This window comes from Mchenga conophoros, linkage group LG3 (genome assembly GCF_057382185.1).
Source record: "Mchenga conophoros isolate Kocher_MC1m ecotype Shallow Benthic linkage group LG3, M_conophoros_male_GT1.1, whole genome shotgun sequence".
Classification (NCBI taxonomy): domain Eukaryota; kingdom Metazoa; phylum Chordata; class Actinopteri; order Cichliformes; family Cichlidae; genus Mchenga; species Mchenga conophoros.
In genome coordinates, this window is record NC_140528.1 from 65,997,777 (window position 1) to 66,012,225 (window position 14,449).

Sequence of the window (14,449 nt, forward strand, 5' to 3'; positions counted from 1 at the left end):
CTATCGGCCGGCAGAAGCCCAGCGTAATAAGTCAACAAGCCAGCCAGACCTCAGTAAACAGCAAGCTGTGTGTCTGCTGGACACTGATGTGGAGGGTCATTTAGTTCATGTTGCTCTCTCTATTATGGTCATTAAGGCTGTGGAGTATTCACATTAAACTCAGGTTTCATTATTCTACAAGCTGATGCTGAGGCCTGTATAGACTGAAATAGAAGTCTGCCTGAAGTCTGCTTAGAGGTGAAATTAAAATGTAAAAAAACACGCTTAGAAGAATAGCTCCATTTTGGAAGGAAACTCGCCTTTGTTTTCATTCTGTGTGAGAGTAAGATTAGAAGATGCTACTTATCTTTGTGCAATGCCATTGTTTTGTGGACTTCTATTTTAAAGCCCGAGTGTGGCATTTGGGCTGTTGCCATGTTGGTTTTGGAGCCAGAAGTGGCCGAACTTGAGCAAGAGGCTCCTGTGCAAAGTCATCAAATGAGGCTCGCTTGCTTCCAAGTAAGCTGCATCCCAATGGTGTGGTTGCATCACATGGACAGATACCAGCCGATGCGTGACGTCTATAGGAATTTAAAGGAATTGACTCACTTTTGGAGTCAGTCCTAAGTGAGATCTTAAGTTTTTAGCACTTCTGCTTTTGCTTCTTTTTTAAGCATCAAGTTTCGCTGCTTGCAGTAAAGGTCAAAAGTGGTCAATTTTTTCTGTGTGGTGCTGAAGATATTAAGAAAATAATTTACTGTTTCTTCTTCATTAACTTTAAACTAACTAAAGTAAAGAAAGGTGGATTTTTTTTATAACTCTAGACAGAGTAAGACTTGCTTTTTCTTTGTTTCTGGCCTTCATGCTTTAAAGCTAAACCGATCAGCTGCAGCCATTAAACATCATTATCTGATTTGGGCTTTAAAGGCAATTACGTTAAGCTTCCAAAATGGCAAAGTTAGTGCTTAGCAGGTACTTATATACCACTATGCTTATCTAATTAAGCACCTTGTTTAACATTCACACTCCAATAGAGGCATCAGGGGATTCTGCATCATCTGCAAGGATGCTTTGACATGCAAAACACCAACTTTAAAGTTAGCATAGAGCCCACTCTACCTCCTGAGCCATAGCCACCGAAAAACATGGTTAGAGATGGAATGAAGGCAATCCATTAACTGCATGTGTGTTGCAGGCTACAGGGGCCACCTTTCCTCCTTTTCATACAACTCAGTATTAGGTTAGCATAGGATAGCTATAAGAAAGCAGCACAAATGATCCTATAACCTCTGATGAAACTACAGATGTTTGCAATTAAGTTTTTTCTCTTTTTCTAGTTTTTATTTTAAGCCAGGGATGTCAAACTCATTTTACACTGAGGGCCACACACAGACTACTTTGATCTTTACCACGCCGGACCAACAAACTCCACTTTCTGTCCTTGTAAAGACATTTAACTAAACATTTATTCCCTGAGATGTCTTGATATAGGAAAAAGAAAATCTCAAAATCTATGAGAATACAATTAAAATGATTAAATAATTAAAATACATAAATACAAAGATTAATGCCCTCCTTCACATTTTCCAAATCTGTCCCATGTTGTTAATACTTCTCCCCAATGCACCAAATGTCTAAAAGTGCTCCTTGTTGAGCTTCAGGGTGATGTTGTGTGCTTAGTTAGATACTTTCTATGGTCTTATTCCCAAAGTGTTGTTAACATGACCCTTGACCTCAGCGCCAGTCACGGCTACGCTCGGTGGCAGGACATCCAGAATGATCCCCAGTTCGCCATCATCAACGAGCCTTTCAAGACGCAGGCGAATAAAGGCAACTTCCTGGAAATGAAGAACAAGTTCCTGGCTCGGCGCTTCAAGGTAAGATGTGTCACGAAAACCTTCACTTCTTGCGTTCAACATTAGACTCGCACATTTTATAAATGTCAGTTTCCTCCAAGCTCTCAAAGGTCTCACATGTTGAATACAAATTCATACCACGTATGCGGGAACGTGGTGTGCCGTGAACACGACAGCGGATGGTTTCAGTCGCTATAAAAAGCCTTGCGGTCCAGTGTCTTCGATCACTTGACTCGGTTGATGGTCGGATGACAGATGCCCCTAGACCCACATATTAGCTGAATGGTATTGCTGACCGCTGCATTTCTGGAAGAGCTCTCATCCTGTTTTTGAGCGGCGCACATGTTTCAGATCCTGCACTCAACATCCTCATTTACTGCATCGCTTTTTCTGCCTCAGCCTCGTCGTTTCTCATTTATTTTCTCGCTAAATTATTGTAGGCTTTCATGGGGGGTAAACCTGCCATCGAGAATGCACAGGACAGCAGAAAATAAAACGATTTCTCATCACGCTGTCTTAGTTGTAATTGGTTGTGTAACACGACAGCTTTTGCAATGCATTTACTACAAATAACTCCCTTTACCAGGACCCACACACAGATATCCATACACACATAAAGTGCATTTACTCACGAAGCTGGATTAATCATGAGAGGCCTTTATTATTAGTATGCCAACTAAGACATTGTTAAAAAAAAAACATAAGAAATTTGTACGAAAATTGAGAAGATTTGTAGATTTCAGTATAAATAGAGCAAAGGTCATCTGTTTTGTCAGTTTTCTTATTGGCTAAGTGTGACGCTGGTTTATTAATTCACTGTTTTTAATTAACCACTGTCTGAATTATTAATTACGCTGCATTATTAAGAATGTAATAAGGACTTTGTGTCACATCTTATTATTAGCAGTATTTTTTCAATCAGGTGTGTGGTTATATACTTACTGTCAAATTACGCCAGTAAGTATAATGTGCTGATTCATTCAGTGTTTTCTCATCATTATCAGTCTTGATAGACTTTTCTCGTTTGATCTGGACACACTTTGTGTGATTATAGATAACTTTTGTTTAAGGATATTTATATCATACCTTTAAAACAAACATGGTGTTTTAAATTACAAATAAATGTATTTTTATGTATTTTTTATGTTTAGAAACATATTTTGTTGAGTGTTGATGGCACATTGTTAATCGCAGCATTTCCACCATTAGGACAGGATGCAGTGTGTTCACCCTGATTAAGTTTTCCATTAATAAATTGGTTGATTGGTTTAAAAATGTGACAAAAGTCCCTCTCAATTACCCATGTGGGACCTTCCTTAGAGCCCGACCGATATTGGTACCGATATTTGGTGAGTTAAAAGTCTGATATTCCAATATATATCTGCTGATTTTTTTTTTCCTTTTAGAGTTGAAAAATATAAACAGATTTCCCAAATATTTGTTATGTATAGTTACTTATTTACTGATTCACTGCCAGTTTCTGTTTGGCTCAGTTGCTCATTGATTGCAGCTTAACAGATACATGGGTTGCCAGTAGTGAAGCTGCAAAGTGCTCTCTAAAGGAAAAGCTATGCAACACCAACACTCGTAGTCTTTGTATCATCTAGCTCAAAGCTCAAAGAGTTGGGAGTTCATCTTGTAATCGGAAGGTTGCCGGTTCGAGCCCCGGCTCGGACAGTCTCGGTCGTTGTGTCCTTGGGCAAGACACTTCACCTGCTGCCTACTGGTGTTGGCCAGAGGGGCCGATGGCGCGATATGGCAGGCTCGCTTCTGTCAGTCTGCCCCAGGGCAGCTGTGGCTACAACTGTAGCTGCCTCTACCAGTGTGTGAATGTGAGAGTGAATGAATAGTGGAATTGTAAAGCGCTTTGGGTGCCTAGAAAAGCGCTATATAAATGCAATCCATTATCTATTCTCTCCTTTTTAAATGTGCATTTATTTGCCATTATAAATGCCTTTTATAACGGCAGATAATATCAGCCTGCTGATAAACTGGTCCAGCTGCGATCTCGACAGTGCCAGTTTGACCCAACAACAGTCCAACCCTCAAAATTACTTACATTAAATTAAGATTGTGATTTATAAATAAATAATGGAAGCAAATCTTTACATTTTTTTTTATACACAAACAAAAACTTAAACAAGCAGTTTTTCCTCAGGTACTAGATCTGCTTCAGCCGTACTTTTACGGCCTGTTGTGTTGATTTTATAACCAAACTTTAGATTTTAAAAACTTTTTATATGATTTTTTAAATTATTTAAAGCTCCATTTAAGATAAACATACGATAAATGTAATAAAATGCACATATGGAACAAGAGTATAGAAGTTACTAACTTTAACTGAATACAGTGACGGTATCTAAATTGTAGCTGTGGTACATTATTAAAATCCAGACTGGGAGTGGAACTATTGTGTAAGTTACGCAACAAGAGAGCCCTGGAGGCTTTGCAGACCAACTGAAGTGGCAAATTTTAGCGCTCTGTAATGTTTTTGTAACTTGATATCTGTGTTGAAGTGCACTTCATCACCGCGCTGTCATTTTGGAGCCTAGAGTGTGCAGGAAGGCCCAGAATACAGTGCAAACCACAATCAGTACAACTCTTAAATCACTTTTTTTTTTTAAATTACATGTTTTTTTTTAATCATAGCAAAGCACATATACATGTTGCGGTTTCAGTGACCTCGGATTCATAAACAGTCCTTTCTCTGCTCTTTCTCCATTGACCTCCTCCCGATCCATCATCCTCCAGCTGTTGGAGCAGGCGCTGGTGATAGAGGAGCAGTTGCGGCGGGCAGCTTATCTAAACATGACCCAGGATCCCAGCCACCCGGCCATGGCGCTCAATGCACGCTTTGCAGAGGTGGAGTGCCTGGCGGAGTCACACCAGCACCTCAGCAAGGAGTCCCTGGCGGGAAACAAGCCAGCCAACGCTGTCCTGCACAAAGGTCAGGAGCGATCGGATGAAAGGCACCGAGAGTTGCGAGGAAATTGTTTCGTGTTGTTCAGCGAACAAAATCTAACACAAACGTTTGCGTCGGGGAAGCAGATCTGCGCAGAGGCACGCAGACGGATTCAGAGAAAGCAGGGAAGATTGTCAGGCAGATAATCAGAGGGGGATAAAAGATCGGCGTATCTCGCAGCAGCTGTTGTGCAATCTTTTCCTGCTGAGTTGACCGTATCGCTCTGCCTGGAGCTGACTTCAAAAAAACGGCAGGCAGATAAGCTTACACAATGATAAGTGATAGCTCCAAACATTTCCTCGCTGGCTCCTTTGCAAGCCCGTCCATGTTTATATCGCGCTGTCGACAGAATAACACGCTCAGCACACTGCTGGTCTTGTTCTCGTCTCGTACGTCTTAACAGACCCGAACGCAATGAAGGCGAAAACCTTTTTTTTTTTTTTATCAGCACCGCTGCGGACGGTGATTAATTACTTGTTAGGGTGCGATGACAGAGAGGGCAGATACCGGAGGATGGGAACTGTAATCTCTTACAAAAACAGCATCAACAATGTGCTATTTAAACATTTATTCTCAGCATTTGAGGAAAGAAAAGCAACAGCTTGTTGAAATAAAGCTGCTTAAGCAGACTATTTATGGTCTTGACCTTCATAGCACAGAAGCAGCCTCGGATGTGAAACACCTGAACTGCCACCTTCCAAAAAAAGCACATTTCTTCATATTAATTGAAGATTTTGAGCAAACGAAATAAAAATGAGAAGCTGAAGCACCTGGTCGGTGGCTCTTCTTATTGTGGTCTTCTTATTGTTGTTGTCATTGCAGTGTTGAACCAGTTGGAGGAGCTGCTGAGCGACATGAAGGCCGACGTGACTCGGCTACCGGCCACGCTGTCCAGAGTCCCACCCATCGCCGCCCGCCTGCAGATGTCAGAGAGGAGCATCCTCAGCCGACTGGCCAGCAAGGGCACAGAGACGCACACATCCCCGGTCAGCACATCAGGCTGCCTCTAAATACAGCACACACATACACACACACACACACACACACACACACACACACACACACACACACACACACACACAAACGCTGACAGGTTGAAACCTGCTCGAGCTTTGCCAGCCCTCAGTGGAAAAATAATAGATGGAAGACATCCAATGAAAACATAGAGCCCATTATCCTCACCCACCTGCACTTTTTAACTCCCCAGCTGCTTACTCGGCACTTTTTATTTTGGTCACATTGCACGACTCAAAAGGGGGTTCGTTTTATTTTATGATTTTCCTAAAATCACCACGTGCAGAATTTCTAAAGAAAACCTTTTTTTTTGTCTTTCCCACGGTCTCTCTCCACAGCCCATACCTCCAGGACCCTACGCAACCCCTCAGAACTACGGAGCCCCCTTCACACCCGCGCCCCCGAGCGCCCTACACATGGGAGGGGCCAATTACAGTCAGATGCCACCCGGATCATTCATATCAGGTCAGTGTTTGAGGCGCCGCTGACACTGTAGCAGCTGTAAAGCACCAAAGTGTGTACTTAATATGACAGTAAGAAAGAAAAAAAAAAGCTTTGTCAGCAGAAAATGCAGTTTGTGGACGTATGAGAGACAAACAGGTGAGTTACTGAGTGATAATCGAACATCTCGAGGCATTAGGGCTTCAGTAATTATAGCACAGAAGAAGAAGCTTGTTTGATCTGTCTGACACTTGGCAAGCTGATGACTTTTACTCAGATTTATGCTTCTCTGCGGAGGTGTTGTTGCTGTGTCAGTGCAGCTCTGCCTCTGGCTCAGGAACTGATTCTTATCACAGCACGTGATTTAAGGATGTTTAAGGACAAAGCAGCGCCGCAGCGTCAGTTTAAGGGTTCTTTAGAGTCATTTTGTGCATTAAATCTGTATCTGAAGTGGCCGTAGTCATGTTTGTTTTTGTTTTTCGTTAACGTGCTGATAATTGACAGCGGTGGAGATGGTTTTGCTGGCTCAGGCGCAACATTCAGTTTGTCTTAGTAATTTCCCATCGATTTTTCCACATAAAAATTCAGTCTGCTCATCGGGAGGAGCTCTCATCAACCTGTGGGAAGCCGTGGTGCTGTTTTTAAATTTTTTATTTCTGGGTCTGGATCCAGTCTGAGAAAATTACTCTGGTGATGTCAAAGGGATCATTGTGGTCGGGGTTGTGCAAATTCACACTTCGCACAGGTTTAAAATGAGCTCAGAGTTTATGGTCGCAGGTAACTCATTGCTGTTGAGCTTCTCTCAGTTTATCATTTTCAGTCAAATCTCTTCCTGCCGCTCCGAGCTGCTCCGAGTCATTGTCTGAATGAATGACTGCAAATGCTGCCTTACAATCACAGACAGTCATCTTTTAAAAGCCAAGAAAAACAACCACCGTGCAGTTTTTTCCACGTCTCATGAAGCAGAACTCAAAACAAATCTGTTAACCAGTGTCATTTGTAAACAGATCTGTTCGCTCTGGTGGCTCCTTTTGTGTTTTTTACCTTACTTACTCATAATTTTCTTGTTATCAGCAGTCACACGCTGATATTTCTCAAGACTCCACCTTGGTTTCAAATTCTAAATTCTGTTCACGATGTGGCCAAAGTTCTGCTTTTGTTTTCAGGCTCGGAGCAGGCACCGTTTGCAAAATCTACAGATTTGTAAAAACGTGCCAACGAGCTGTATTGAGCGCACACAGCGTCTAGTTACTCAGTCATGCCAAACATTCACTGAAAACTTTAGTGCACTTTTATACACCAGCTGCTCTTGGCCTGAGGAGAGCTGATTTAATGCCAGGTTCAGACTACATGATAACGCTGCGATCGTGGGCCGATCCAGACGATGTGGGCCGTCTGTTCGCCTACGGACTAAAACCGAGGCTCCATGCCTGACAGCCTCCTGTAGTGTCGCTCTAGCATGTTAAAAATGTGTTGGTGTCATCCACGACGGTTCCCTTCGGTTCAGATTGCTTTTTCCAGCTGTCGAGATATTTTTTTCTACCGCTGAGCTCTGTACAGCTGTAATCATGACAATGCAAAAGAGGAATTATGTTGCCTGTGTGGTCAGAACTCAATATTATAATGACTGCTTCAGCTGCCATCTTCTGTTCCTTTTCCTTTCCTTGCTATCCTGGAAATTACAAGCTAGCACCTCTTTACACACATGTTTTGATGGATGACAAGCGTGACTCAGCGGGTGCAGTCTGTCATGTCTGTCAGTCATAAAGTGGCAGGATTTTATGCCTCTGTGTAATCTGACACAGCGATCAGCGTGACAGACAACTATCTTTTAGTCTCAGCTCGCTTCAAAATAGAAAGCAAAGAGAAAGTGCTTTCAAGAGTTCTTGAAAGCTATAGTAATTAACCAGGCATGAAGGGTATAATGAAAAGATGGTACTGTGTTGCATTATGGGAAGTGCTTCACCCATGCTACTGATTACTAGTGGCTAAATCTCAGAATCTGCTGCAACAGTTTTTAGCGTTCTTATTTTTGCTAAACTGCATCACTAACTGGGTTTAATCCTTACGCTACAGTCACACTGAGGAATGAATGGTTGTAATTGCTTTCAGTCTTGTTGCCTTTCAAATAGCTGCTTCAAAGATGGGAACCTGGGCTTTTGCTACTTGCAGTCAGTTGCTATCCTCAGAGAAACTTTAGTGAGTCGGGCAGCAATAAAACAGAAAGAAAACCAAATCAGTTTGCATTGGTTTGTGATTAAATTGGATTAAGTTGACAGTTACATTCAACCTGTTTGTGATAATATGATCATTAACGGTGGAAACAGTGAACATTGCAAATCTGTTGCAGTCTGCATACTCAGAAATTCACATTAACTACTGACATCCAAAGAGAAATTCAGACATTTCTCCACAGATAGTGACATAGTTACTGCAGAACAGCAGTTTAACTGTAAAATATCACAGGTGCTCAGAAAGGCTTTCTTTTATATAGGAATATAAGTACTATGCAGATGCGTTGAGTCAAGTCCCCTATTGCAAAGAGATGCATTGCACACGAGTTGAGCTTATCAGTGCAGACTGACTCAGGTTGATGTCTTGCTGGCTAACCTCCAATCTGTTGTTTGGAGACAGGTTGCCTCCAACCAGGCATCCTGTGCAATCGACTTCAAACTGAAAGTTGTTGCCCTGAGGTTAGTCTGTTGGTAGTTGCTTCTACTTCTAACGAGTTTCCAGATGTGAAAAAAAAAATAAAATCCAATCACCGGGCAACCGCTGACTTTTCCTAGGCTCAAGGAGGTTGCTGTCATATTTTTTTCTCTAGCGTGACTGAGCCATTCATTTTCACTGTTTAATGTCCTCCTTGTTTTTATACCATCTGCTCTGGCAAAAGAAACCTGTGAGAAAACAGAAGCAGACAAATCCCACCGGTCACACTTTTTATAGTTTCATATTTGAAAGGGTGCGCGCCAACTCCAGCCTCCGAGACACCCCGACGGAGAAGCCCAGATCTGGCCGCAGAGATCAGAACTTGATTACTTGGCAACGTGCGCCGTTGATGGACAAAACCGGTCCAAAGTGCTGCTCCTATTTTTAAAGATGTCATTTAAGGAATTCCAGCTATATATGGTTATGTTGTTGTGGAAAAAGATTAGGCAAAAGAAAATGGAAAAATATTGCAGAGGCCTCGCTGAAATGAGCGTGCCTGGGGAATCGGGTATTTCAGGATGTCTTTGCATTACGCGTAGATTTCGGATCATTGCTCGAGTCTTGGGTTTCATTTTAATGCCGTGTCGTGTGACTGAAAGAGCTACCTGATGGCTTCTAAAGCAGCGCCCTTTTAGGCACTCTGAACAGTCACTTTATCTCCCCCCTCACCCCTAAGCAGGTTTAGTTGTGAAACCTTAAAAATCCAGAAAGGAGTCCGTATCGGAAAAAACCATCTGCAGCAGAGCTTTCTGATGTGGCTGCCAGATAGACACCTGAAATAGACATTACCCAAATCAAACACGAGCGTGCTGCGCTGCTATATTAAGGCGTTCTCATCTCTTAACATGTCCGGCCTCGAAACCTCAATACTCAGCTCAGCACTTATGGGATCTAATGACACATTGTGCAACGATAAAGCACAGCCGGAGCGCTATCAAACCTGCCCCAAGGAGCCTGTTTATTTTCTCTTCTTGGGTCCTGCCGTGGCTCTAATTACTTATTGAGTTAAGGGCTTAAGAGTTAAAAAAGCAGAGAAAAAGAAAAATCTATTTTATTTTGACTTCTTGTCCAGCTCTCCTCGTCTGCAGTCTGTCAGGGCTCGCTGGCAGTTTTTCCAGAATGTATTTTCTCGTAATTAGTTTGGTAACAGCATGTGCTCTCCAGACGCGCTCTCTACTCTGCATGTGCATTCGTGTTTGGAGATGTTTAGATAGCGGCGATGTGGCAGAGATAACTGGTAAAACCTGATATTCCCCAATAGCTTTAGCTCTAAAAACCGCAATAGCCAGCTTTCTCTCTCTCTCTCTCCAAGTGCTTCTCCTGTCCCTCTCACTCGGTGTATCTTGATTTTTTTTTTTTTTTTGTAATTGCAGACTGAGACATCTGTCAAAAGCATTGCTTTTTCGAGAGCCAGGGCCTATCTCTGAAAATGTCATTATGCTCAGGCTGTCTGGGTTCGGCCCGTGCCAAGAAAACATTCGGACTTTCTACCAAGGTATTTTGAGAGGGACCAAAGCCGCACGAGTTTGGTTGTTTAAACCTCGTGTTGTGACTTGTGAACTGGCAGAGGGCTGGGCCGAGCACCGGCTGCTTCAGAAATAGTCACACGCGTGCTGTGTTGCTTCGTGGGGGTTTTTTTTTGCTCACCGGGGGCCTTTTCGTGGCGAGACTGCAGCTGAAGCTGAGCGTGGGCCTGGGGGCTGCAGTCTCGAGCACCGCAGCGGGGCACAAGCATGCAGCAAATGAGACCACATTTACGGTCTTGATTGGGGTTGCGCTGCGTCGTGACCTTTTTAGATTGAGCCCGAAAGGGGGAGGGGGGGAGGGAAAAAAAGTGAGCTGGAGAAATGGACGGAGTTAAAATAACAATTCTCTGATTCTGCGACCCCCCCCCTCCATTAACAGCGCACTTCCCCAAGAGAAGCTCCCACACTTGAGTACACAAAACATGTCCAAAAATACTCGGGCTGTGGCACTTTAAGTGCACATCTACTACTTTAGCTGCACTCTGTGAACCGCGCAACAAAACGTAACAATGCTCTGACGAAGGATTGTTTGGTGATGTCTCACACGTGGCAGTCTGTCAGCATTTGCACAATAACTCGAGTTGCATTCTGGAGAGCCTGTTTCTGCCATCAGGACGCTACACATCTGTGCTAGAAGGAGTCCCACACATTAGACCAGACTTCATCCTTTAGAGGCGTAAACATTAAACAGATGGAGTGGAGCACGCGTGTCTGCAAGTACCCATCCTGCTAAAGTGTCCTTGAGCAGGACACTGAACCTCAGCTCCCCCCACCCCTCCACCACTCCAGCTTCGGTAGCTCTCCCCTGACCTCCGACCTCCCCCCCCACAGAGAGGAGGGAGGCAAACTAAAAGAGCAAATCCCTACAGGGACCAGTTAAGTGTCACATTATCCTTCTCCCCTCTCCAAGCCTCCACTACAGTCTGCCGCTTGTCTGCCCCCACAGAAGCCGCCGCCGCTGCTGGGGCCACCGGGGGAGCTGCTGGTGGAGCCACCGGAGGGCCAACCGCTGCCAGCGTTTGCCAGAAGACCAAGGAGCACGATGTGGTGCAGCGGCAGCGTGTGGTGGACCTTTGGAAGGACGGAAAGTCAGAGGGGGCCATCGGGCAGGAGCTGAGGATGCCTAAATCCACGGTGCACAGCATCATCGTCAAGTACCGCCTCAGCAACACAGTGGAGAACCTGCCGCGCAACGGGCGACCAAAGAAACCCTGAGGGGCAAAAACGGGGAGGTGAACACTAAAACAATAAAAACAGGGCGACGTTTGGATGGAAAAACAATCGTGGAATGTAACAAAAATGAGACGAGAAGCCGAATGCATGAGAGCGTTTCCAAAAAGGATCCAAGGATAGAGCACTTTGACACAGCTGGAATGTGAGGGATATAAAGGGAGAAGAAAAGATCGCTGGATGGATTGAATAAGGATGGGAGGCAGAAAGGAAAAAAACACAAAACAAGCGGACATGAAATGTGAAAAGAAAAGTAGCGGCGGCACTTTGATCCACTAAAGAAAACAAGCAATCAACTGCATAAGGAGTGAGTCCAAAATAACAAGGGAGAGGTGAAAATCTGGCCTTGAGATCAAGCACTAATGATGCCCGGGGGGTGGTGGGGGTGGTGGGGGCAGAGACAAAAAGAGAGAGTACTTATCTGGAACAAACGAACCTTACTTTGAAGGCCTTGGCCAAAAAGAATGGGGGTGGGATTGGGAAAGCTGCTTAATGCAATCACAGGATTTCAAAAACTCTAAATTAGACGCCGAATAAAAAGAAAAAACAATGCAACAAAAGAGGATCTTTTTTTCGTTTAATTCCTCCCTATACAGACTTCTTTAGCTCTTCTATTTCTCCCTCTGAGACAAGAAAAAGATTTCCCTCCGGATCAATTTTTCATTCGCTGGCTGGCTGAACAAGGCTGTCCCCTCGATCTGACCCCGTACTCCCTCATTCCTCCGCAGTCTTCAACTCCTCCGTCTCTCTTTCTCAGTCGAACACGCTCAGATATGCATATATATTACAAGCTCTGGAACTCGCACACAACCTGTAAAACCTGCAAACAAGTGAATTTATCTGCTGAGTATAGGCAGATGAAACCCAAACTCAAAATAGAGCGAGCGAGATAAAGTGGACCGAGATTATCTTGCAAAGAAAAAACAACAAAATCGAGGGGCGAAAGTTTAAAAAAAGAAGAAGAAAAAAGTTTTCTAAGTATAAAACACGACTTCCCATGGACTCTCTTGCCCTCTCTCGCATTCCTGAGTCCAAACAAGAAGCATAGATGTAAAAACTGAGACGATGCCTTTGTCCAGCGGTTGGCAGCTCTAACCCAAACTGATGGACAGCAAAGACATGTACTGTATTAGAAAGCATACTTACTGTTGCACCCGTTTTCTTTGGGGGGGAGTGGGGGGGTCACTTGAAGGGGAATATCACTCTAATGAAGTACTTACATTTCCTGTTTTTAAGCCTAATCACTGAAAAATACAAAAGATCATAATTTATGAGCGGCTCTTCCCAAAAGATGAAGACTGTAATCTGTCATCGAAGAAAAAAGGGAGACTCTCTTTGAAGGCGTTTTTTTCTTTTTTTGTTCTTTGAGTTTCCTCGCTGTGACAGCGTGATGGATTCCACGCTGGAAAATGTCCCCTGAACCCCGAGAAAATAAAACATTCTGGACCGTGTCATCGTTTTTCCAGCTTGGTGTGCGCGCTGTGTGGCGTCCTAGAGATGAACCATTCTGCCTCGTATCTAAAGGGAAAAAGCAATGAATTTGGATTGCTTTCAGCTAAAACTGAGTGGTATTTCCCTTTGAGTTTAAAGGACTTAATGACCGGAGAAGTGTGGTAGCAGTGCGGCCTGCAATGAGAATGTCGTGCATGTCTGTAGGTTAAGAAATGAGTGTGAATGTGTGTGATTTGTGCCAACTGTTTGACATGCCTGTTTGATGTCAGTACGACTTTGGATAGCTTACTAGAAATATTAAAGTATTTTGTTCAAATATGTTTTTCTGCTCTTAGAAAATAAGCTAAACATCTTAGATCAGTCAGTATATACCTTAAAGTCTGTTATCCTGATTGCAATTCAGTCTAAAATAAGCAAAACTATGACTTGAAGCTCTCGTTGGTATTTTCTATCTAAAGAAAAGATGGCATTAATATGTTGTACGTGTGAAGTGCACACATATCGTCCGGCTCAGCAGTCGGGAGTATTTTAGCACCTTTCGGTTTAGCTCTGTTTTGGTTCAGTGACTGCTCTCAAGACTGTTTCCAGCTGCAGGCAGCTGTTTTCAGAGAAAATAAATACAATATATGCATCCTGCCCATCCCCGGGAGCAGCGAGTGATCGTGGTGGAACAGAGCTAAAATGACAGAATAGTGCACTTACAGTGTCTTCACCACTGAGGGACATTTTCCATAATTTCACAACTTTGTAGCTCAAGACTTCATGTTTACAGGAGTGGATGCATTTTAAAGCTAATAAAACAGCTAAGCTATCGTTAGTCATGAGCTGATTTTTATGAGACTGCATTTTAGGAAACATGTTCCTCCGGGTGCCTGACTGATATATAGGATCAACACCGATACTAATGTCTGTGATGTAAAAATCCGATATATCGGCTGATTTATTTATTTTTTTTCAGACACACGAAACATGAACAGGTTTCACTCGCACTAGTTATTCATTTACGCTCTGCCCGAAGTCTGCTCAGATCCGCTGGTTGTTGTTTGTAGCGTTCTGAAAACCTATCCGGTCGTTAAGTCTGACATCACTAGCCGTGTCTGGGCCTAAACTCCGCTGCAGGTCCATATATCAAACGATCACTATGGCATTACTGAGAGTTGAAAAACTGTCTAAAGTCTTTCATCTTTAATAAAATGATCAGCGTTCTGCTCTACCAGGTGTAACAATTGAGTTTAACATCCAGGCATCCATGAAAATGGAATTTATGACATTTAACGGAG

At 43.3% G+C, this 14,449-nt stretch overlaps 1 protein-coding gene across 5 annotated transcripts in view; it reads left to right on the forward strand.

The window, feature by feature from the left end:
• The window catches only part of chd3 (chromodomain helicase DNA binding protein 3), a 54,118-nt gene that overhangs the window by 31,613 nt on the left and 8,056 nt on the right, over nucleotides 1-14,449 (forward strand). For 4 of the 5 annotated variants that reach the window (XM_085266795.1, XM_085266794.1, XM_085266792.1 and 1 more), the window contains 5 exons: nucleotides 1,724-1,856; nucleotides 4,587-4,782; nucleotides 5,620-5,783; nucleotides 6,150-6,276; nucleotides 11,434-12,088. In XM_085266795.1, coding sequence (XP_085122921.1) covers nucleotides 1,724-1,856; nucleotides 4,587-4,782; nucleotides 5,620-5,783; nucleotides 6,150-6,276; nucleotides 11,434-11,702 — 889 coding nt within the window. In that variant the 3' untranslated portion in view covers nucleotides 11,703-12,088. Of the gene's footprint in view, nucleotides 1-1,723; nucleotides 1,857-4,586; nucleotides 4,783-5,619; nucleotides 5,784-6,149; nucleotides 6,277-11,433; nucleotides 12,089-14,449 lie in introns of those variants that run through there. The other variant, XM_085266796.1, reaches the window with a different exon arrangement.